Source organism: Felis catus, chromosome C1 (assembly GCF_018350175.1).
Source record: "Felis catus isolate Fca126 chromosome C1, F.catus_Fca126_mat1.0, whole genome shotgun sequence".
Taxonomy (NCBI): domain Eukaryota; kingdom Metazoa; phylum Chordata; class Mammalia; order Carnivora; family Felidae; genus Felis; species Felis catus.
In genome coordinates, this window is record NC_058375.1 from 221191274 (window position 1) to 221216299 (window position 25026).

General features: G+C 47.1%; 1 protein-coding gene across 6 annotated transcripts in view; it reads left to right on the forward strand.

Annotated features, from left to right (window-relative positions):
- The window catches only part of FARP2 (FERM, ARH/RhoGEF and pleckstrin domain protein 2), a 105709-nt gene that overhangs the window by 35618 nt on the left and 45065 nt on the right, over positions 1-25026 (forward strand). For all 6 annotated transcript variants that reach the window (XM_023260008.2, XM_045034746.1, XM_045034747.1 and 3 more), the window contains 6 exons: positions 10841-10945; positions 11989-12031; positions 13397-13475; positions 15519-15616; positions 17272-17386; positions 22044-22191. In XM_023260008.2, coding sequence (XP_023115776.2) covers positions 10841-10945; positions 11989-12031; positions 13397-13475; positions 15519-15616; positions 17272-17386; positions 22044-22191 — 588 coding nt within the window. The remainder of the gene's footprint in view (positions 1-10840; positions 10946-11988; positions 12032-13396; positions 13476-15518; positions 15617-17271; positions 17387-22043; positions 22192-25026) is intronic.

The window sequence follows — 25026 nt, forward strand, 5'->3', positions numbered from 1 at the left end:
CCAGCTGATCCTTTTTCTCAGGATAGATGTTATTGTCTTCTCTAGAGCTCTTGTATCTCTTCTTTCTGCTCTTAATTTACAGAGGCAGTTGCTCTATGAACTTTTTTCAGTTCAAATTTCAGTCATAGCTTCATGTGCTAAGGGGCAACATTTTTCAACTGAGTGTTCATCTTACATTTGTTTTGTATTTTGTTTCTTTTCTCCTTTTGTCTTGAGTATCTTTGAATATTTGTAATGATTTTAGTTTGACTTCTCATCTTTGGGGCAGATAAGTTGTTCGTGGATGGCTATCTTCAGGAGGTCTTGTATGGTGGCTGGTTATAGCCTAGCTGAAATTTGAAATTTATCCAGTGACCTGAGGTTTGTATGTAAGTTAGCTTTGCCTTTACTTCTTCTTCGCCTGTGGTTGTGGGGGGTGGGGCAGGGGAGGGTGGGTCTCACAGTGTCTCCCTTGTGCAGCTCACATACAACTTCTTGTTTGGCTCTGGCTCCTGTGCAGCTCTGCTCCTGATGCCTCTTGCCCCTCGTTTCTGCAAACGACAGATTTAAGTTTTACTCCCCAGATTCTGTCCTTCACTGTTGATCTGTATTCTTTGAGGCTTCTCCTGAAATTTGCTTCCTGGCATCTAGTTTGAGCCACCCCTATACGCCAGCACCCTCTGGCTCTGTGGCTAGTGACACTCCTCCCCCTAAGGTTTTTGGGTTTTTTTTTTTTTAATTTTATTTTTAATTTATTTTTAATTTACATCCAAATCAGTTAGCATGTAGTGCAACAATGATTTCAGGAGTAGATTCCTTAGTGCCCCTTACCCATATAGCCCATCCCCCCTCCCACAACCCCTCCAGTAACCCTCAGTTTGTTCTCCGTATTTATGAGTCACTTCTGTTTTGTCCCCCTCCCTGTTTTTATATTATTTTTGTTTCTCTTCCATACCCCTAAGGTTTTTGATTCAGGGTTTAGCAATTTTCCTGAAAATGGAGTATACATTTTTGTTTGTTATTTTCTTTTTTGATTTTGAACGATTCTAGCAAGAGATTGAGGAAATGACAACTCAGACTACGGTCTTCAAGAGGCAAGCCACTGGGTATTGTCTGTAGCACCACCCACACCCCCTGTACCCTTTACCGTCTCCACCCTGAAATCCTTCTCACACACATTTCTGAATCCAAACTCTTCTCTCCTTACTTCTATCTCCAGAAGTTTGCCTGTTTTTCATGCCATCGGTTCAGATTCATACTTGATTCATACTGTGATTCAGGCCTCCTGAGTTGAGGTTTAATTTCTGGAGTGCTCTTCTCATGTCCCCTTTAAGTCATTAGTTGCCTCTCTTTTCCCCAGAGTCTCCTCATTTCATGAATGCAGTGGCCTGTTACATTGGCCTTTTTGAGGACCTTAATTTTTTTTTACTGCGGTTTCTTTGGTGTACCCCACTCTTTCTGTTCACTGGGGTCAGTTCCTCTGCTTTTCAGGCTGATCCCTCTGTTTCAGGAATTTCCTTCTCAGTGTCTGCTCATTCTTGGTCGCCCGTGTGTTTTTGCAAGTGAGGCTCCAGACTGCTCCTGTTGGCTTCGTTGGCCTTTGCAGTGGCCACAGGTTGATTTTTCCCAGGCAAGCTTCCTTTCCAAAAATGACAGTTGCCTGGTTGCAGGGCCACAGGAGTAGTCAAGATCCTGGCTGGGTGAGTGGGTAGGGCACGCTGACAGACAGGTTTCCTCTCTGTGTATGCGTTTGCACAAGTACAAGTAAGAACAGGCAAGCCGCCCAGAGCCCTTCTGTTGACGAGGAAAAAAGAAAGGAATTACCTGTAAGGCCGACTGCTCTGAGAGATCTACTGCCAACCTAAGATGCTCTCCCTTTCCTTTGCTTTTTTCCTGATGCTAAGGTAAAGACAAGGAATTGGGGGGGGGGGGGGGGGGGGGAAGAGTAGGTTGATTGCCCAACTTCTAAAACTTACCAGAAATAGCAAGTTGCTTCTTTGGCTGCTGGTCTATAACTTACCGTGTACATATGTGGTGGGGAAACCATGAGTGTCACAAAACCGGGCCTCATTCACTTGGCGTGTATCCTTTTGGAGGCGCCCTGGCTCTGGCGTGAGGAGACTTTAACGGTCCTTCCGCGCAACGGCAGAGTCTTTTACATCTATCCCCTTCTGTGCTCACGTCTCAGCCCCTCTGTGCACTCCACCAGTTCCTCTGTTATGAAGCTTGTTACTGACTGTGTATTCTCAGGCAGAAACCTACCTTCCCTCATTTATGAGAGCCGCTTGAAGGCACAGTGTTTTCTTTTCCTGACGAATTGGGAACAAGCAGAACAGGCACCCACGCGAGCCCCCCGTAGTTATTACTCTTGCGCTGGTAAGCATCACCTGGCCCTGCCAAGCCTGTGCGCCAGGACATACAGCTTGAGCTTGGACAGATTACAGGAGGGCCGCTATAGATGCGACATTTTTCTCCTCAGTTACAGAACTCTTCCTTCCAAGTTCCAGATAGATGTGCCAACTGTCAGCATTTTCCAGGGTCTCCCTGTTGACGTATTCAGGGTCCCAGCCAGGATCTTGGCCACTCCCACGGCCCTGCGACCGGGCAACTGTCATTTTTGGAGACAAAATACATCAGGGAAGCCTGGGTGGTTCGGTCAGCTAAGCGTCTGACTCTTGATCTTGGCTCAGGTCATGATCTCACGGTTCGTGAGCTGGAGCCCCGCATCGGGCTCTGCACTGACAGCAAGGAGCCTGCTTGGGATTCTCCCTCCCTCTCTCGCTGCCCCTCCCCCCTCAATAAGTAAATAAACACACACACACACATATATATATATATGTGTGTGTGTGTGTGTGTGTGTGTGTGTTTATTTATATATATATGCGCCAGTAATTTGAACTGGGAAATGTAATAGGAGTGATTATTAAGTAGTATAAGGATTAACTACTAAGGGGAGGAGAGAATGCTGAAGAATACAGAACCGGAAATGCAGTAAAGAGCGGCCAACACAAACTTGGAAGAGGTCTCCTTCTCTAGGGTCAAGGTTCAGACCTACAGTTGGTGGAGATATTTGCTAAGGTGCCACGGGAACAGGCTGGCAGGCAGGAAACTGCCCTCTGGCAGGACTGGAGTAGAAGAGGGGAGACCCAGGAGGGCACAGCCATGGGGTCTCCTGCACACAGTGGGCAGGGAAGCTATGGACTGGCCATAGCAGCACAAAATCCCAAAGCCCCAGAAACAGGGAGAGAAACTCCTTCTTCTCATAGTATCCCTGGCACCCTTTCCTGACAAGGCAGCTTGTAAAAAGAGAAATATCTACAGGGACCTGCCCCCGTGTCACAAAGCAAGGCAAAGAAGGGTAGATTTGGAGAAAATAGCAGTAAATGGATACCTGGCTCACCCGTGTTAACAGGTTCAAATTTGGTAATTTTAAGTTGTCCTGTTTCCTTGAGTAATTCAAGAGAAACCATTGTAGAAAGAGCTAAGGTAGCAGTGGATCCATTGATAAGTAGGCTCTCGCGTTATGTCCGTGTCTTATGGTAGAGATAATTTACGTGCAAGGTGATCTCCTCAGTCTAAACACTGAATGCGTGGGGATACGTTTCTCCTTCCAGGACATAGGATCCCCTCTCTGATAAGCACAAGTGGCAGTTCCGTCTTTCGGCGCTCAGATTTAACACAAGTCCTTGTGGCTTCCCATGCAGTTTGGAGGAGTTCTCTGGTGCACAGCATTTTAGGGAGACGTGAGAACCTAAGACTTGAAAGTGTGCCAGAGTGGGAATGAAATGCCTATCAAAAATGTTGGTGACCTTTCAAAGAATCTAGAATGAATGTAGCTACAGTTTCCTGTGAGCACTCGAGATTATATTCATTGTACAACATAATATTATAAAAGGAAATTTGACATTGATGTAATTATTAGACAAGAAAATTTTTTAAGTAATGAAACAGTAGAGATATGAGTTGTATAATAGGAGTAAGCATCTGGATAGATAGATGGAGGAGTTATAATTTGGCAAATGAACTGTAAATGGGCATGTGAAACAAGTTGAAGAACTAAATCAAGCTTTTTCCAGAATTTTCCCACAGTGCTTAAGACAAAGAATAAAGAAGTACTTTGTGAGCTGAGGTTTTGTAGCCCATTTCCATCCAGACAAAATCTTTAATGGTACTTTTGTCTATGCAAATTTCTAACAATATGCTTTATGTCTAAGCTTGGAGAAGAACTTGAATACTGTGGCCAACTGGAAGATGGGAACACCAAACAGAATTTTTGGTTTTTAATCTATATTTTGTATGTTACATTTTTAATGCTGTTTCTTCTCCAGTCTAGTGTTTGAAACACAGTTCTAATTTGGGTGGCTGCTTGCCTCAGTGGGAAATGGGTTGTGAAGACCATTTTTCTTCCACTGTGAGTATCTGTCCATGATGGCAGTGTTTTCAGTGTCTGTAGAGCCTAGCCCCTTATGTAGTTCAGAGAGAGTCTGGTTTCCTTTGCTACTTCGGGAATATGCAGTGGACATGGGTCCTGTAGTCCACCTGATGGTGCATTTCTGGGTTTTTAGGAGCAGATGATGCTCACACCAAGCTTTATTGCTTTGCCTCTCCATGATTCATGTTGAATTAATATTTGTGTATGGTGTGAGGTAGGAGTCGATGTTCATCTTTTTTCCCATATGGTCATTCACTTCCCTTGGCTCCAGTTGTTGAAAAGACCACCCTTCCTACACTGAATTACACTAGTGTCTTTTCTTTAAGTTAAATGAGTGTGCGTATAGGGGTCTCTCTCTGGGCCCTTGCACACTCCACAGGTCGGTTTTTGCACCAATAGCATACTATATTAATTACTGATGCTTTAGAATAAGTCTTTTTTTTTTTTAAGTTTTTATTTGTTTTGAGATGGGGAGAGAGAGAGCAGCAGGGGAGAGAGAGAGAGCGAGCGAGCAGCAGGGGTGAGAGAGAGACTCCCAAGCAGGCTCCATGCTGTCAGCACAGAGGCCAACACAGGGCTCAATCCCATAAGCCACAAACTGCGAGATCATGACCTGAGCAGAAATCAGACACCTGACTGACTCTGCCACCGAGGTGCCCCAGAAATAAGTCTTGATATCTGGCAATGTAAGTCCTCCAACTTTCCTCTTCTCTAAAGTTGTCTTCACTTTCCAGGCTTTGGTATTTATATTGTTTTTTAATCTGCTTTATCAATTTCTTTTTTTTTCTTTAATGCTTATTTATTTTTGAGAGAGATAGAAAAGTCGGGGAGGATGGGGCGCCTGGGTGGCGCAGTCGGTTAAGCGTCCGACTTCAGCCAGGTCACGATCTTGCAGTCCGTGAGTTCGAGCCCCGCGTCAGGCTCTGGGCTGATGGCTCAGAGCCTGGAGCCTGTTTCTGATTCTGTGTCTCCCTCTCTCTCTGCCCCTCCCCCGTTCATGCTCTGTCTCTCTCTGTCCCAAAAATAAATAAAAACGTTGAAAAAAAAATTAAAAAAAAAAAAAGAAAAGTCGGGGAGGAGCAGAGAGAGGGAGACACAGAATCCAAAGCAGGCTCCAGGCTCCGAGCTTTCAGCACAGAGCCTGATGCTGGGCTTGAACCCACCAACTGTGATATCATGACTTTAGCCGAAGTCAGACACCCAACCAACTGAGCCACCCAGGTGCCTTAAAAATTAACACCTTGTGATGTGAGCTATAATGTTTTCTCCCTGAGTGTTTTTGGCTTTATAGTAGTTTCGTTTTGTTTTCCTTTCCTTTTTCCTTTCTCCTTTCCCCTTTCGCCTTTCCCCTTTCCCTGATTGTATTTTTTAAGTAAGCTCTCTGCCCAGCATGGAGTCACATGCTCCCCCAAAGGAGCTGGCCTCCACAGCAGTTTCATCTCGTGCAGACGTTTCTTGTTTGATGTCCCAGTTTCTCAAGCCCCTCTTACAGCTCTTAGCTTCTGGAGTGTCCTGACCCTGGCCTTCTCTCCACCCAGAGTATGAAACAAAACGGTCTCATTGCCAGGACCTTGATGGGTGCATGTTTTTGTGTTTAGGTATTTTACTCATCTTGAAATTATTACGTGAGGTAAGGGTACAACCTTATTTTTTCCAGATGGATACTAAGTAGTTTTTATTGAGTAATCTGCTTTCCTCCCACTGATTGACTTGAAACATCACTTTTATCAGACACTCCAATACCTTATATATCTGGGTATATTTCTTCACCTCCTAATCTGTTCTATTTAGTTTGCGTAGACCTGTACCAGTACCAAACATTTTAATTACTGTGGTTTGAATGTCTGCTAAGGCTAGTCCTCCCCTATTTTTCTTTTTCATTGGCATGCTTGCACTTAAAAAAAAAAAAAAATACCAGCTGTAGAATTAGTCTATCAGGTCCATCAAAGAATCCTTTTGCTCTTTTTATTAGGACCATGTGGAATCTGTGGCTTACTTCAGTGAGCACTGACGCCCCTTTGGAGGCGTTCGTGTGCCCTGCACCTCTCCACGCTCCTTCTGTGTCCCCCTTTCTGTCTCATCGCAGTGGTTTTAAATTTTCTCCATGAAGCTTTCTTTTGTTAAGCTTACTCCAAAATACTTCAGCTCTTTCGTGACTGTTACAAATGTGGTTGATTCCTTCCTTTCTGTCCTGAGGATGGTGGCTAATTGTGTCTAGGGGAACGCAGCTTAGATGCATGTATGGTATTTTTCCCCCATCACCTGACTCAGTTCCATCTCTTCATGATAGTTTTCTGGTTGATGTTCTCAGGTTTTCCAAGTGAATTATCGTTTCTACAAATAATGATCGTTTTGCTTCCTTTCTGATTTTTTACGTCTCATTTCTTTCTGTTTTGATGTCAGTGTCACATAGTAGCTATTTAGTGTACTGCTGAGAGTGGCCTCCTCCTCTTGTTCAAGAATCACTTTCTTCCTGTTCTATGGGCACCTGGGTGGCAGCTGACTCGATTTCGGCTCAGGTCATGATCTCAGGTCCGTAAGTTTGAGCCCCATGTCAAGGTCTGTGCTGACAGCTCAGAGCCTGGAGCCTGCTTCAAATTCTGTGTTTCCCTCTCTCTCTGCCCCTCCCCTGCTCATGCTCTGCCACTCTCTCTCTCTGAAAAATAAAATAAACATTTAGGGGCACCTGGGTGGCTCAGTCGGGTTTAAGCATCCGACTTGGGCTCAGGTCACGATCTCGCGGTCCGTGAGTTCGAGCCCCGCGTCAGGCTCTGTGCTGACTGCTCAGAACCTGGAGCCTGTTTCAGATTCTGTGTCTCCCTCTCTCTCTGACCCTCCCCCAGTCACACTCTGTCTCTCTCTGTCTCAAAAATAAATAAACTTTAAAAAAAATAAAATAAAAATAAAATAAACATTTAAAAAAAGAGTACATTTATCTTGATGATTACTCAGAAATGTATGGAATTGTTGAATCCTTACATTGTACAGCTGAGAATAATATAATGACACTATATGTTAACTATACTTCAATTGCAAAAGTAAAGGAAACTAGAAAAATACCAAAAAAAAGATGAAATATGGCCCCTGCAAAAAAAAAAAAAAAGAGAGAGAGAGAGCACAGGGGAGAGGCATAGAGAGAGGGAGACATAGAATGCAAAGCAGGCTCCAGGCTCTGAGCTGTCAGCACAGAGCCTGACGCGGGGCTTGAACTCACGGACCTGCGATCATGACCGGAGCTGAAGTTGGACGTTTAACCGACTGAGCCACCCCCAGGTGTCCCAACATTAAAATTATTACTTATTATTTTTTTGCTGAACATAGGATAGTTGACTTGCAAAAGCTTTTTTACTTTGGTAAAATTTACTCCAATACAGGAGTTAAACACACATATATATATATACACGTATGCATATGTGTGTATGGATATATGTGTATCCATGTGTGTGTGTGTCCATACATATGTATGTATATGCGTGTACATTAGTACAGAAACCTGTGTAATGAAGTGTAGTTTTATGCCCAGATTTAAAAACCCTGTTCTGGATTTGGACGCTTGGTGCATCATGGATGTGTGCCTGTGTGTCTGCACACTTGATACATGTTGGCATCCCTCGGTTCGGCAGGCCTCCTGGGACAAGCCAGGGTTTCACTGCCCGTGGATGGAGGGCTTGGATGGGGCTGTTAATCCCACCATCGCCCCTTACCGCGTGGGGTGACCAGGCAGTTGAGAAGGGAGCGGGGAGGACTGGAGCAGCAGAGCAGTTGTGGACGTTCTGGGCCTGTCAGTGGCGCATCTGCCACATTGCTGGGCCTCGAGATTCAAGATGGATGATGCAGTCTCTGACCCTGTAGTAGTAGGAATGCACCCAAACAAGTAAATGTGGGAACGACAGCGCCATAAGCACCGTGCTGGAGAGAAGCGCCAAGTGATGTGGTGGTCATGTGGAGCCAAACGCAATTAAGGGGACCTTTCCCATGAGGCAACTAACTCACCAGGTTCTCAAGGGTCTGCTCGAGGCCGCCAGAGGGAGAGGGGGTCTCCCTGTGAGGGAGCAGCCAGGTGTCCAAGTCGCCCCCGAATGGGCAAGGCCAGGCCTTGTGGGGCCCATGCGCACACACCTTTGGGGCCTTCCTCGTCCTCCTGTGGAGCCCCCCACCCCGCAACAGCCCTGCAGCCCTGGGGGAGGGGACACAGCTGTGGGAGAGCTTCCTGGGGAGGAGTGCTGAGTGTGAGAGGAGTTGCAGCAGACCCCATGGTTTCTGACCAGCTCACCACTGAGGGGATTGGGCCGCACGTCAGGCTGCAGAGCCTGTCGTGGGTGCGTTCTCCCAACAGCACGGCCGGCACGCGAGCCCTCACCGTGATCCTTGTCAGACGTGATCTTATGGTACTTCGTCCAGAACATTTGCTCTTCCCTTCTCTACGGATGGCGTTGTCTGCATCCCTTTGCGGCTGTGACTCGCTGCGTGCCGCTTCGTCACCACAGAGGGCAGCTATTTCCGTCTTCCCATAAGAATGCTCGCTTTACAGGCGTCTGTGGGGCTCAGGCGGTTCAGCTGCTGACTCTTGATTTCGGCTCAGGTCATGATCCCACGGTTCGTGAGTTCGAGCCCCTGCATCAGGCTCTGCACAGAGCCTGCTTAGGATTCTCTCTCCCCGTCTCTCTCGGCCCCTCCCCCACTTGCACTCTCTTTCTCTTTCTCTCAAAATAAACTTAAAAAAAGAGAAAAGAGGGGCGCCTGGGTGGCTCAGTCACTTAAGCGTCCGACTTCGGCTCAGGTCACGATCTCACTGTCTGTGAGTTCAAGCCCCGCGTCAGGCTCTGTGCTGACCTGTCAGAACCTGGAGCCTGTTTCAGATTCTGTGTCTCCCTCTCTCTCTGACCCTCTCCTGTTCATGTTCTGTCTCTCCCTGTCTCAAAAATAAATAAAACGTTAAAAAAAAATTTTTTTTTTAAAAAGAGAAAAGAGTGCTCACATTAGGAGCACAGCCACTTCTTGGGCACACAGTAAGAAAGTCCAGTGTTTAAACTCACGGAAACTACCGTCCTGGGGAGCCATGGAGGTTTGCCTCTCCTCCCCCTGCAGATGTTATCTTTGCAGTGCGAAAATGACATGCCCGCTGATGAAAACTGAGACATCGCAGAAGTTAGAAAATAAGGTAAAAGTGAAGGCCCTGGTCCCTGTCCCCCACCCCCATTCAGTCCAGAATGGTGATTTCCTCTCAGGATGGAGCCTTCCAGACTTGCTTCAGTTAAGGTAAATGCAGCATGCACATTTTATGAAGTGGGCTTCTGTCGTGTACACTGGATAGGAAGGGAACCCTTTTTTCTTCATGACTGAACTGTAGTCTTGGACTTCATTCCACGCTGGTACAGAGTCCTAAGGGCTGTGACAACGGAGGTACCGTTGTTCGTGTCGTCAGTTCTCTGTTGGGTTTGTCCTTGCATCTTTAGCTCTGTGCAGTTGTGTGAGAGTATCTGTAGGAGAAAGTTCTAGAAGGGGAATTGCTGGAGCAAAGGTGTATGTGTACACTTTAAGTTTTGGAGGTGTTTTCAGATGCTCCCGGAGGATGGGACGAACTGGAGTTCTCCCAGTAGTGCGCGGACATGGCTGCCTTCCCCCAGCCGCACCACCCCATGCTCCCAGCCCTCTGAGATGGACAAGAAGTGGTGTCTCACTGTTTTATTTCATTATTAGAGGGCTTGAGTACGTTTCTATGTGCCTAAAAGCCATTTGTATTTCTTTACCCAATTCATGAGAGCAACGTGAGAGAGAAATCACTTGTTTTAGTATGATTCTGGATGGTAACTTTGTTCGCTGTTTCTCTGTTCAGAAGTTTTTCACCTTTAATTAATCGAGTCTGTCTGTCTTTGTGTGGTACTTAGGAACACTTTACTTAACCCCAAAACTGGAGAAATATTTTCCTGCTTTGTTCTGTTCTTTAGTCCATGGGAGTTTATTTTTGTGGCTAGTGCAGACCAGGGAGCTAACTTCACGTTTCTTCTGAATGGAGAGCCGATCGTCCCACCTCTAGTCTGAGCAGTGCGAGGTCTCCTCGCTAATGTTATTAGCAAATAATCAAGCATTCACTGGGGTCTCGGGCAAACATGGAGTATGAGACCCACCTCTGTAGTAAATACCAAGTTGATAAAGTGTTCAGTGAGGCTGAGAATGGGTTCTGTCATCTAACGTTGCCAAGAACAATAGCTAAAGATGCACCTGAGAAGGTAAGAGTGAGGGGGTTGTCTGGCTTCACTTTGGTGTCCGTTTCTGAGCACTGAGAGCCTTAGAAGAAGGCAGAGTGAAGCAAGGAGTTAGGAGGATGGATTGTACGTGCGGAAGCCACATCTTGCCACGCTGTTTCATGAACCCGGGTTGTTGGAAGGCACCTCATTCTCCTGTGCTCCCCCTCCCTGCCTCTCACAGCCTAAGCGCGATGGCCAGACGCTGCTGACTCAGGTGTGGAGGCGCCTGAACCTGACGGAGTGTGACTACTTCGGGCTGGAGTTTCAGCACCCCCGGGCCTACTGGGTACGTGCTCTTGCCTCACTCTTGCAGACGGGCTGTGGGTACGTGGTGGGTGCTGGCGATGCACGTGGCCATGGCAAGCCTCGGAGGACCTATGGCAGCAATGGGAGCACGGAACCTGATCACAGGGCTGTTACTGGGGCTGTCCCGTGGAAATACGGAGTACACGTGCCTGTTAGCTAGGCTGAGTTCCCATCCTCCCTGAATTTGTTCTCCCTGCCAGTACGTGTGCCAAGGAGATCCAGAAACTCCCTCTAGTACATCTGTTTGGTGATCATTTTTAGCAAACTGTGCTACTAAATTGTTTATCCTTTTTGTTACTTGATAGATGAGCCTTAAAAAGTGTGGAGCTTTGATATTTACAGGTGGAACTGTTTTAAAACCCAAAATCAACCTGTTCGTTCAATAAGTATGTCAACGTTAGAGTTCCATCCACCCCTTCGTGTAGTGGTGCTCTTGCCATTGTTGTTTACAAGTGCAGCATGCACCACATAGTTGTTTGGCCTTAACAGATGCCCCCCCCAAAATAATTATTGGTACCTGTTCTGTGCATAGCAACAGCAGCGTGCTGTGGCCTCGTGGTGGGGTCCCATACAGTGTGGCATCTTGGCCTCCTGCCACACTTCTCGAAGCAGGTGCTCCTATACCTCTCCCAGGTGTCTTTTTTTTTTTTTTAATATTTATTTATTTTTGAGAGAGAAAGAGAGAGAAAGAATTAGCAGGAGAGGGGCAGAGAGAGTTGGAGACACAGAATCCAAAGCAGATTCCAGGCTCTGAGCTGTCAGCACAGAGCCCAACACAGGGCTCGAACTCACAGACCGTGAGATCATGACCCAGGCTGAAGTCAGACATTCAGCTGACTGAGCCACCCAGACACCCCACTCCCAGGTGTTTTATCAGCATTAGACTGGTGTGTGAGCGGAGAACCAAAATAGGCCCGCCTTAAATATCTCTCCTAATTATAAACAGTTCTGTATTTTGTAACATACTTATTAAATAGAGAAATCATTGAACACATCTGATCTCTTTTCTTAAATTCTCTTTAGATTTGGCTCGAACCTATGAAGCCCATCACTAGGCAAATACGGAGTAAGTCCTTTTTTTAAAGTCTTTAAAAATTCTGTTCATTTTAGATGCTTTTGTTCTTGACTGTTCAAATTGAAGGTATGTTCAGATGTTCATTGTCACTGGATAGCAGCAAGGTGATCGACAACAGTATTTGAACTTGAAAGTCATTTCACTACTTAGTCTTATCCTATGTTAGCTGGGGGTGGGCAGTAATTCAACTCACTTCATTCTCAGATGTGGCAGTAACAGGATATGTTCTTTGATAGCACTTTAATTTTGGACCAATATGCAAAGACAAATATCGTACGATTTCATTCATATATGGGATTTAAGAAACAAAACAGATGAACATATGGGAGGGCAAAGGAGAGAGGGGAAACAAACACAAGAGACTCTTAATGACAGAGAACAAACTGAGGGCTGATGGAGGGAAGTGGGTGGGGGACGGGTATTAAGGAGGGCACTTGTGATGAGCACTGGGTGTCATATGTAAGTGATGAATCACTGGGTTCTACTCTGGAAACCAATACTACACTGTATGTTAACTAATTTGAATTTAAACAAAAAATAAGGCAGTTTCTCTCTGAGTTATGAAAAGACATTGAGGTCCAATTAGCATTTGTAATTTTTTTTAACAATTTTTTTTTCTAGAGAGAACTATGCGTGACTGGGGAGAGGGGTAGAGAGAGAAGGAGAGAATCTTAAGCAGGCTCCATGCTCCACACAGAGCCCAACACAGGGCTCGATCCCATGACCCTGTGGTCGTGACCCAAGCCAAAATCAAGAGTTAGATGCTCAACCGACTGAGCCACTCAGGCACCCCCCTTTTTTTTTAAACAATTTTTAAAATTTTATTTTTTGTGATTTTTTTTCTGAGTATAGTTGACACACAGTTTACATTTTTAATAAAATAGTTCATACTATTTTGTAATTTTAAACATTATTTTTGTTAGTCTCTATTAAATTTGTTAAATTGAGGCACATAGTGATGCCTCTTAATAATTATGTAACGCACAGGGTCCTTTCTAGGGGTCCAGATTCACCTGCAACGTTTTTAGTCCCGAATGGGAGAGAAGGGCGTGTACTAGTAGCTTCATCAGTCACTGGTGACGTCAGGCCGTGTGGGGCATCATCACATTTAGCAAAACAGCTCCTCTTTCCTTTTTGGTGAAAATTACATGGGTGTGTTACTATAAAATTTCAGTAAAGCTAAGATACTCAGATGAGCTAATAATACCTTGTGCTTTTTCTTTACAGCAGTCATATTGTTCTGGTTCAGTATAGTGAGCGATGGTGACATTTTTCTTTCACTAAAGTGTACAAAGATCTCAAAAAATAGTGGGATTGACCTAATATTTGTGAAGTTTAAAATGTTTCTTTTCATAGGGCCAAAGAACGCATTGCTTCGTCTAGCAGTCAAATTTTTCCCACCTGATCCGGGTCAGTTGCAGGAAGAATATACAAGGTAAAGAGCCCCTACTAAGCCACAGCTGCTGTCAGCGGGATCTAGAATTCACCTGTATCTCCAGCAGTGCCTGGCTCATCAAGTGCTCAGGCTCTATTCAAAGAATGAATGAATACATCTTCATTCACCTAAAAGGTGAACAGTATACACATAAAAGGTGTGGTCAGTGTCTAGTATTAAAAGAAGCATTTAACTCTTGCACAAACACAAATGCCAGCGGAGCTTGGAAGAGGGTTTATGGTGCAAACTGGGGACAAAGGTGGGGGGACTAACACGTGTTAGTGTGCTGTTGAACTGATAGCCTCCTGCTGACACAGATTTACGCATGTGCATAAAGTTGTCAGGAGCCTAGCCCGTATGCCCAAAATACTCTCAAGTGGGAGAAGTGTTGAGTTTGAGAGTCCGTATGAATATATGAGCAGAAGTATTTTAGGTGATTTCTTTTGTTATCACTCTCTCGAATTCGAGATTGATTCTTCGTAGAAATGATTTGAAGAAAATGTTTACAGTTGCTTCATCTGGCCACAGATTATGGAATTTATTTTCCTTGTGTTTTATGTACCAATTCAAAACCCAAGATCAGATATAAGATAAAAGAGAACTGTGATATCATTGTGGTGGTACCAGCCTTTCTGAGCAAAAAAATGTATTTATACCTGCATCATGGGCATCTTATGAATCTCTCTCTAGAAGGTTCTTACAGAACTCTGTAACATCACAGAATCCCAGGTTGTCAGCTGCAGGGAGATGTAGAGATCCCATTAGCCCAGCCGCTCACTTTGTGGGTAAGGAAACAACCCCAAGGGCAGCAAAAAGTGTTGTTATGAGTGAATACAGAGCTCATCTTCTTAGCATATTAAGTACCTGGCGTTTCCCAAAAAAGTCCTCTTTGAGGGAATAACAGGTAACGGAAGGTGTTACCTAACTGGGTCCAAGCCAACTTTATGCAGAAGGTGCTTCTTTTATTTATTAAAAAAGAAAAAAAAGCAGTTTATTATAAAAGAAGAAAATCTTCAGAATACAGCTACATGGAATAAAAAGCAAATGTTCCCCTTCACTCCCTGCCCACTGCGCTGTCCCCAGAAGTAGTTACACTTGAGGAGTGTCTTCCAGGCGAATTCACAGCAAATGTATAAATGGAGCCAGGTCTTTAAAGAAATGGTAATTTACAAAGCAGTATCACACTATGCGCCCAGAACTGTGGGTTGGATGGCTTGTTTGGTCTTGTTTTGTTATCCACGTGTCCGTCTTTGTGCGTATAGTGCATGTGCCTGTATCTGCTTTACTAAATTATTCTTATATTAGTGCATACTTAGATCATTTCCAATTTTTCTCTGCTATATTGCTGCAAACAAACAGCCTTGCCCACACATCTTTGTAAGCTCTAGAAAATATCTCTCCTGAAAAGTTTCATAAAAGTGAAATTGCTAAGTTAAAGGGTAGCCACATTTAAAATTTAAGAGAATACAGTAAATTTTAACAGCTCACTCAGGTATAAATGGCAGCAAAGGCAGAGAGAGTTTGTCTTGTCCATTGTAGCTCCAGCTCCAGAAATAGTACCTGGAACATGGTACAAGCTCAGTGATCATTTGTCGGTGGAATAGATGTGCATATGAGCATATTAATACTGCCTTCTCTAGCTACATTCAGGAGTGCCTGTTTCTCAGATCCTAGCCAAGGCTGAATATCATCGATCTGTCTCAAACTTCCATAGCCACATTTTAAGCTCTATCTGAATTGGATGTTGCTGATTCTTTCACAACAGAGTCATTAAGTGCAGTTGTGTGTGTGACAGAAGTGACCTGAACTTGTGAGCTTGCCCTTGAAGGTGCGGTAGGGTCCGGGAGGCGAGCATCTGAGTGCTCTCGTGTGTGCGGTGACTCTGCCCACGGAGCTGCCGCCTGCGACTTCGCCTCTTTGTCACTGTCTGCTCTGGTGTCCCTGGTCACCGCTGTTTACGGGTGCTGTCCTGCGACGGAGATGCGGGGGGTCTGCTCTAGAGCCTTCGGAGCTGACATTTGTGCTGTTTGAACTCCCTTCTAGGTACTTGTTTGCCTTGCAACTTAAGAGAGACCTCCTGGAGGAGCGTCTGCCCTGTGCGGACACCACGGCGGCCCTTCTGGCATCCCACCTTCTGCAGTGTTAGTGTCCCCAGCCGCGGGCGGAGGCGCATACGGTGTCCTAGGTGCACGGCCCTCAGGACCGCCAGCACCTGATGTACCTGCACAGTTAATGTGATGAAAGAACAGGCCTTTGATTTGAGTATTTTCTCCAATAAGCTGAAGATTAACATCTACAGAGTGGAAGTCCTTGAGGCAGACAGTCTCCACCAAGAAAGGAAGGCTCCAGGCCAAGAGCTGCAGCCACACGAATCCTTCCCGAACGTCTCTCCTTTGTGTCTTCCCGCATTTTCCCCATAAATGTCTTGCGTCTGGGAGCCAAGTGGCAGCCCTGACCCTCAGCACCCCTGGACCCCGTCACAGCCCCTCTGGTGATAAGTCAGTCATCAAACCCTGAGGGAAAAGAACACATTTCTCAGTATGTCACACAGCAAGAGGTAGCTCAGAAGAGCGGGAAAATTTATATTGTAGGAAGAGGTTCCGAAAAACGGGTGTGTGTCTTGCTGGGGCTTTACAAAGCCCCCCCCCGACAGGGTAGGACGAAGGAAATGCTGCTTCTGGACTAGAGTCCCTGACACAGAAGTGATGTTTCTGAAATTTGAGCACAGAAAGTAGAATGTAGAAAGTGTGGGGGATCATAGGAACGGCTAAGTACGGGGGTTAATTTGTGGTTTGCCGGGTCCCCTCCCCTCCCCCACACACACCTTGTACAAATAGCAAATTTCATCACTAGGGGCCTTGCTGTCACTTGTTGATATAAGTTTTCAAAGTGACTTCGTTGTTTTTTATTGGGTTTGAGGTCTTCTCAGAGAGACAGCTGGCTTTCCGGTGCCAGTGTGGTGTGATAACCTGTCGAGCCGTCGCCCTGCCCTTGGACATGCGCTGCGTCCACTGCGGGAACCTGCAGAGACAGGGCCACCCGCTGCAGCGTGACTCTGAGCCAGGACGTCTGGCTGTAGGAGACGTGACAGAGCAGCTGCTGACAGCATGGTGGGGTCTGAGGCTCAGATACCGCAGCAGACCCGGGGCCCGCCTGCTCGGGGGCTGTGCCCTGCTCATGGGCGGCCGTGTCTTATGTGGACACAGCACACCCTCAAGTGTGGCACAGTGCAAGCGACGTTTCTGTGAACTTGAGATGGTCTCAAAACAAAAAGATGTATATTGTTTAAGATTATTGGGCTTTAACTACAATTCTTGAAACATTAGTGGCCTCTCAAGCTTCATGAAATTAGAAAGAGACATTGTTCCTCAAGAATTTGAGAGGCCCTGAAGGAAAAAATGATTTCAAATACATTGTCCTGAAACAAACAAGATACATATTCCTGGTCACAACAGTCTTGAGATTACAGACAAATAAAGCGAGGTTTAAAACACAGAAAACTCAGGATAAACTGGCGACTGAGTGTCAGCCTCCCTGGGGTCACTCACCAGCATCTTTGTTCTTCAAAACTCAGGAAAAAACTTCTTTACCTGCCTTTATATTTGCCTTTAGTAGCTTAAGATGTGTGGGAAAGTAAAATACAAAATCTTGTTCATAAAATAAAAATATTTATATATTCTTTTATTACAGATTTAGGATAATTTTTTTCTTTTAATTCATGCATTTGCATGTACAAATGCTTGTATTTTTCTTTATTTGAGAATTAGAATTACTGACTGTTGTTCTCTCACTTCAGCTGAAATAGGAGATTATGATGAAACCCTGGATCGAGAGCACCTTAAAGTGAATGAGTACCTACCCAGTCAGGAGCGTTCTCTTGAGAAGATTCTAGAATTCCACCGGAAGCACACGTGAGTCTGTCAGAGTCAGCCGCTGGCACCCTATCCCTACACTATAATGATGAAATAGTGTATTTAAGTAACGGGAGCCACCACTAAGGCTTCTGCAAGGCTGACTAAAGTGACCGCCGTCCACTCCCTGGGAGGGCACAGTCTCACTGCTTTAGAAAGGCCGAAAGGGACGTCAGGGCCCTGGTAAGAGTGACCAGAGGGCAGAGCGTCAGGGGCAGCCATGGGGTCCCACCACATGCATGACACTCTTAATGGTGAGAAGCGTGTGGTAGCCCGCCGAGCAGCAGGCGGCCCTCCTGTGAGGTGAGGTAGGGCTGGCGGGCCTGCTCTTTGACTGACTTGACGCTGGTACGTCCTTTCAGGTTGAAGAGAGGTGCAGGAGGGAGGGCCAGGGCCGAGGGCCTGGGGGGAGTTAGCTGTGATATTGAACTCCCCAAAAGGAGAGTGGACAGGAGAGAAGCCTTGCCCTTGAGAAGGTGGACCAAGATGCTCACCTGGAGGACCTTACCCCGGCAAGACTGTGTGCTTCTCATGCATTTGGCCACTCACAGCACTTGGGGAGCTCCTCTTGTGTGCCTGGCATCGGGACGGGCACCGGATACACGAGTATATTGTTGTGCACTCTGGTGTGCAAGCTGAGGGCAGACAGAGCGGCCAGGGTGAGAAGGGTGAGTGGCCGGGCTGCTTGGGCCAGCAGGCATCTCTAAGGAATTGGCCACGTAGGGTTGGTGAAGGGGGAGTGCCAGGCGAAGGCAGCAGCCTGGGAGGGTCCAGGAGACCCAGCATGGTGCCCGCAGTTGCACCTGAATTTCTGGCTTGGCTGGTGGGGCGAGTGATAGTGCCCGCTGCTCACAGGAGGCTGTGTGACTCCACTGTCATGGTAAGACCAAGCAAAGGCCCCAGCCCCCTCTCGGGGCACGGTTGGGGGCACCTCTCAGTGTCAGGGTTCAGCACACTGGGGCAGAGGAACAAAGGGTCATCTCCCAGCGCCAGTCCCCAGGGAGATGATCGCCTGTTTGGGATTTGTTCCTGGAGTTCGCGTGGGGCACTACAGGGTCAAGGGTCCCACCAAGGCATCGGTGCCAGCAGGTGGATGGGTCTGGGATGCGGGCAGAGTGTTGTCAACACGTAGGGCACATCAAGCTGTGCAGGTCACCCAGGGAAGAGAGGGTAGACACAGATGGGAGAGCAGGGCCCAGGACAGCCTCCTGAAGACTGGCCTTGAAGGGAGGAGTGAGAAAGGGGCTCCACCAGAGGCCATGAGAACAAGGCAGGGTGTGTGGGGGTCTCAGGCTCTGAGGGACGGGTACATCAGGAAAGGGTTGAGGCTCCCCACCGGGCCCGGCGAGTGTGGACACAGGCATGTGTGTCAGGTGATGGACTGGTGCAGGTCTATGAGCAGTCACTTTGAGAGCCGCGTGGGAGGACGCCTGTGCTCACATGTTCATGAGCTTGCACGTGTGTGCATGTTTGTGCGTCTTAGGGGTGTGTCTCAAGGTGGCTGCTTTAAAAATTCGTGAAAGCCAGTTAAAGAGAAATCAGGTGATGTGCTTGACACAGGACTAAACCTGGGTTCTTTCCAACAGAGTGCCGCCATCCCTGAGCTCAGCTGTCTCTTGGCTCTCATGATCTTTTTCTTTTCTTTCTGTCAGATTATTTAGGGGGCGCCTGGGTGGCTCAGTTGGTTAAGCATCCAACTTTGGCTCAATTCATAATCTCATGGTTCGGGTCCTGGGTTGGAGCCCTGCATCGGGCTCTGTGCTGACAGCTTGGAGCCTGGATCCTGCTTCAGATTCTGTATCTCCTTCTCTCTCTGCCCCTCCCCCACTCTCTTGCGCACATGCTTGCTCGCTCTCTCTCTCTCTCAAAAATAAACATTAAAATATCTATTGTTCAGTAATCTCTACACGCAAGGTGGGATTCGAACTCATAACCCTAAGGTCAAGAGTTGCACACTCCTCTGAGCCAGCCAGGTGCCCCTCTCGTGGTTCTGATGTGCTAACTTTGTCCTCCACGGTCATCAGATATTTACTGCACTTTTATTTCTTTTAATCATTTTGTATGTAGGATTTTTAGAGACGATGTGGTACTTTCATTTTAATCAAGATCTAGTTCTTACATAGTTATTTATAATCATCTTCCTCGACCCACTGGAAACACCCTTGTAATCACCCTTCAAGAGGATATTGAAGGAGTGGTTTTTTTACTTTTATCACAGTTCTTTTGGATCTTTGACATTGAAGAAAAAACATTTGAAAACTGGTGTCTTAGTCCTTCGCGGCTGCTATAACAGAACACCCCGAGCCAGGCAGCGTGGGGACCACAGACTGTGATTTCCCACACTTCTGGAGTTGGGGGTCAGACATGGAGGCACTGGTAGATGCGGGTGTGGTGAGGGCCTGCTTCCTGCGGCACGGATGGCATCTTCTCGCACATCCTCATGGGGCGGGAGGGGCCAAGAGCTCCCCGGAGCTTCTGTTAGGGCATTCTTACTCGTGAATCCCCCACCCAGGCCCTCCCAAAGACCCCCCTCCAAATACCATCACCCCAGAGGTTTGGCTGAAGCACCTGAATTTTGGAGGACACAGACATTCACTCTGGAACATTCCACCCTCCACAGTTCATGTCCTTCTCACATGCAAAGTACATTCATTCCACCCCAACAGCCCAAAAGCCTTCACTGCTCTAACACCAACACTAAATCCTCTGATTCCATGGCCTTACCTGAATCTCATCTTGATGAGATCTGGCTGAGACTCCAGGTATGGTTTGCCTGAGGCACAGTCTCCTCTAGCTGTAAAACCAAAGTACTGTGGTAGGGGATAGGCGCAGGGTGCACATTTCCCTTCCAAAGGGAGGGACTAGAAGGAAGAAAAGGGTGACGGATCTCAGGCAAGTCCAGAACCTAGTGGAGCAAATGACATAAACCTTAAGACTCAGGAATAATCCTCTTTGGCTCTGTGCCCTGCCCTCCAGGCCTACCATACTCCTCAAGTATACCCTCCTGTGGCTCCAGGCAGCCCTGGCCTTGGAAACCTGAGCAAGGGCCAGTTGTGTTCCCAACCCCCACGCTCTTCCACCGTGGCCTGTGATGGGAGAGGCAGCCCTGATCCAGATTGCCTTTGGGATCCTCCTTCCCCCATCCTGATTTCCATTGCGGTGGCCGGTCCATACTGACCTCCTGCTCAGCCTCTTAGCCACACCTCGGTGTTCTTGTTTTCTGCAATATGGGCAGGCTGCGCACTTTCCACGTCTTAAAATTCTGCTTCCTTTTTGCCTAAACTTCCATGTCTCGGGCATCTCTCTCCTCCTGCATTGCTATCAGCAGTCAGAGGAGCCCAGCCATACCTTCATCACTTTGCTTAGAAATCTCTTCGGCCACGGGTGCCAGGAGGGCTTGCTCAGTTAAGCATCCCACTCGATTTCGGCTCAGGTCGTGATCTCATTGTTCTTGAGATCGCGCCTGCGTCAGGCTCTCCACAAAACACTAGGACACGAATGTAACTCAGCCAGGTGTTGGGCCACTTTATAAAAAGGATCGCCTTTTCTCCTACTTCCAATGACATATTCCTCACTTCTGAGACCTCGCCAGAATGATCTTTACCACCCTCGTGTCTACCAAATTTTGTTCACGAAGGCTTAGGGCTTCTCTGAGAAGAAAGGCTTTTTCTCTGCTCTCTTTTCCTTCTTAGCCCTTAACCAGAATCTCCCTTAGCATCCCTAACCCTAGCCTCCCCTCAGAACTCCTCCAGCTTCCGCCCAGTGCCCCGTTCCAAAACAGAAGCATTGGGACACCATGGAAAACGATTGTCACACCCTGGGTGTTCCTGCTTGATGATGATTTATCAAATATAAGCTGACAGTCAGGTGTCCATATCAGACTCAGAGAATAGAAGTTTTAGTCTAAGAATAGAAACTGTGGGAAGGGCTGTTCCTTAAAGATCCAGAAGCTCAGACATGTGGGAGTGAGAGGAAGAGTTGTTGATGGAGAACCCCACATGCAGGGCTCAGGCCTTGTGTAGGGGTTCTCCTAACCAGGACCCTGTCTGTCCCCTTCGCCCAGCTGTGCCCTCCCTGAGCGGCAGCCTCCTGGAGGCTGGTCAGTGTGACATGGGCCACGGTCCCTGCCCAGGTCACTGCCCTGGGAGCAGGACTGTGCACTTGGGAAACATGGTTTTATTCCGTTTCATAATTTTATCCTTATAAAAGTATACTCTCTCGGTTAGAATTGTACATTACAAAAACGGTTTTTTTAAGTATGAAATGGGTTTCATGAGATTACCGGTGTTATCTGTGGTTTCCCTGCGTTTCGTACCTATCTCTGCGTACAGTGTTTTCATGTCACCTCCTCAGTATTAAGAACAAATTACAAGGCTGAGCACCTCAGCTCATTTTGTGCATACAAAGAAAACATTCTACCCATCAGGAAGTGGATCACAGGATAAAAGGAAATGGACAGTTTCTTTGGCCTGTGTGTGCTCTGCTGCACTTCTAGTGGGTAAATACACTCACAAAAGCAATCCATTCTCTAAAAAAAGCCTCCTGTGTAGGTTTGTTTCATTCTGCTTTGTTTTCCTGATCAGTTTTGTTACACACCTTGGCTCTTTTAGAAATCGAGTTGTTTTCAGTGCTGTGATCATGCCGTCCTTTGTCATAGGGGCCAGACGCCTGCTGAGTCGGATTTCCAGGTGCTCGAAATTGCCCGAAAGTTGGAAATGTATGGCATCCGTTTTCACGCCGCTTCTGACAGGGAGGGGGCCAAAATTAACCTGGCCGTTTCCCACATGGGTGTCCTCGTGTTCCAGGTAGGGAGAGGGCAGGGGTGTGCGAGGACTGGGTGGGGGCTGATTTTACACGTATTGGTAAATTTTCGTTCTGATGCTGAAGGTCTTGGACTGGTCGGAGGAACCTAGCGTGCCTGTCTCATCCCGCGGAGCACTTCTTTCCCTGTCCTTGCTGTCACAGAGCCCTCTGCCCCCCAGGGCACGCGGTCAAATGCCACCATTCTAATGCTGAGCCACAGTTCATGTCCATAGAACCTTCAGCAGAAACACTGGCTCTTCCACGCTTCAGGCATGGACCTGCTGCAGGTCTGGGTGTGCCGCTCTGTGAGGTGTCATTTCAGTACATGAAATAGACTGGAAAGTATCAGAGTCTGTTGCACGTGATAAGCGTCAGTACAGCCTTCAGGAACTCGTGTATTAGTTATGTATGGATATGTAATTAGTGACATAAAATGGCCACTAAGTTCTGCCTGCAGTCACACATGTGTGTGCTTGGGTTTTTGCTATGGAAGCATCCGAAGCAGTGGAACGCAGACCCTTTGTGCCTGGACATGGTGGAGGGCTCCCTGCATCCTCTCACTCGGGCTCAGTGGCCCAGGTGCATGCAGCCGACCTGCAGAGACCTGCTCATTGCTGACCACCATGGAAGGTTGCATCCTGGGAGTCCAGGGCTGCATCCTGGGACTCCAGGGAGTCCACTCTGTGGGCTCTTTTTTTTTTTTTTTTAAGTTTATTTATTTATTTTGAGGGGGTGGGTGGAGAGACAGAGAGAGAGAATCCCAAGCAGGCTCTGCACTGCCAGCACAGAGCCTGCCCGACGAGGGGCTTGATCTCATGAACCGTGAGATCATGATCTGAGCCGAAATCAAGAGTCAGACACAACCAACTGAGCCACCCAGGCGCCCCATCTGTGGGCTCTTGTTAACCTGCGTTTGCCTAAAATGGCTTGTCTAGTCCAGGCCTCTGTAGTCAAGCTACACTTGCTTTCTTTCCCTTTCCTTTTTTAACCTAGCCATCAAATTTCAATTGCCTACTGGGAAAAAAATTAATTTGTAAACAGAACGCTAATTGTGTTATATCGTACACTGACTGACAGGCAATGATCGTGTCAGGCACACCCAGTGAGTTGGTGGACCCATGGCCTCCCACACCTGCTCACTCAGATGACAGTTCTACCATCATGCGTGATGAAAAGCACATCCATCCGAATCCAGCCAGTGTCATTTTCCAGAAAAGGATAACTACTTTGTAACTGGAAGAAGTTAAAACCAGAAATTAGAGTCTTCAAATTAACCACGTTAGATGGAATTCACTATTACTCTCTCAATTGTTGATGCAGGGGCACCCCGTGGTGACAGGCCTGCATCCCTACTCCAGCCCACAGAGAGCCTCCTCTTTTAAAGACTTTCATTTGGAAATACTCAAACTTAGAGAAAAACTGTAAAGAATTAGAACAGCACATTGAGCCCCCACTTGCCCTTTGCCCAGATTGACGCGCCCCAGCATTTCTCACCTGTGCTTTATGGTTTGTGCTTCCCCCAGCACACATTCTCCTCCCCCAGCTCTCTACATGCACACGCACATGTGCACCTGCAGATGGTTTTTCTGAAGCATTTGAGAGTGAGTTGTAGACTTGAGGGCCCTTGACCACTGAAGGCACATATTTCTAACAAGAAAGGGTTCCCTTACCCTCCTCACTGACGCAGCTGATCCACTGTTCATTTTCTGGTCTTGCCAGCCGGCAGCGTCCTCACAGCTGCTGTTCTCCCCAGGATGGGACCCAGTCGAGGACCAGATGCAGCACTTAGCGATCGTGCCTACAGTGTCCTTTAAGCTGGAACATTTATTTTTTTCTTTATCTTTTACCACCTTGACAGTATTGAAGAGCACAGTCCTTTTTCTCTTTAATAGGATGTTCTTGACTTGTGGTTTGTCATCTGTTTTCCTGGGATTAGGTTCAGGGGACACATTCCCAGCTGGACCCCTACCCGGGTGTTGTCACGTCCTTCTCAGGGGGTCATGACAGAGACGCCACCTGGCCTCTCTGGTGGTGTGAATCTTCATCGCTGCTTTCCGGTTATTAGCTATCAGTTACTATAGTTACTAGTTTTTCTCTTTCAACTAATAAGCAATCTGTGGAGAGGCATGTTAAGACCATTCAGTTATCCTGTTTCTCTCCAGATCTCACACCCACTGAACCAGATGGTCACAGGCTCCCGCAGTCCTGGGCCTCACTTTCAAACTCAGATAACCAGGGATCGAAATCCTCTCCGTTCAGAAGAAACAGAACCTATGCCAGGGGTGGAAGAGGAGAAACAAAGCCCATAGAATCCTCAGAGAGGACCCCACCTTTTGTCTGTCCCATGGGCAAGACACAGAAAATTGCTTTATGCTGGGTGATGCTTATGAGGAATAGGAATCCGAATGTACAGTTTTCATCTTGTTATGTGAAATTCTAGTCTAGTCATTTATAACAGTAAAACACTGGTAATTCATCAGGAGGCTGGTGCATCCATACTGTGGAGTATCAGGCAACTGCACAGGAACGTAGAGGCTTCCTGTGTCGTGGCACGTGGGACGTTCTGTCGGACGCCCTGTCCCTGTTGTGTGAGCAAAGACTCAACAGGTGTGTGTGGGGTTTGCTGCTGCTCGTGGGGAAAAAGGAGAATTACACCCCATTTATGCCATAGAAGAACCAGGTGGTATTCGTGGCCACAGGGAAGGCAGCTGTGGGTTCCGGGAGCCAGTGAGGGGGCTTTTCCCTGTGGACACATTCTGGTGCCTGCGAGTTTGAACCTTGTTGATGTGTTACTGTCTTACGCTTTCCGGAACGCCCTGCAGAAGTCAGAGAGGACC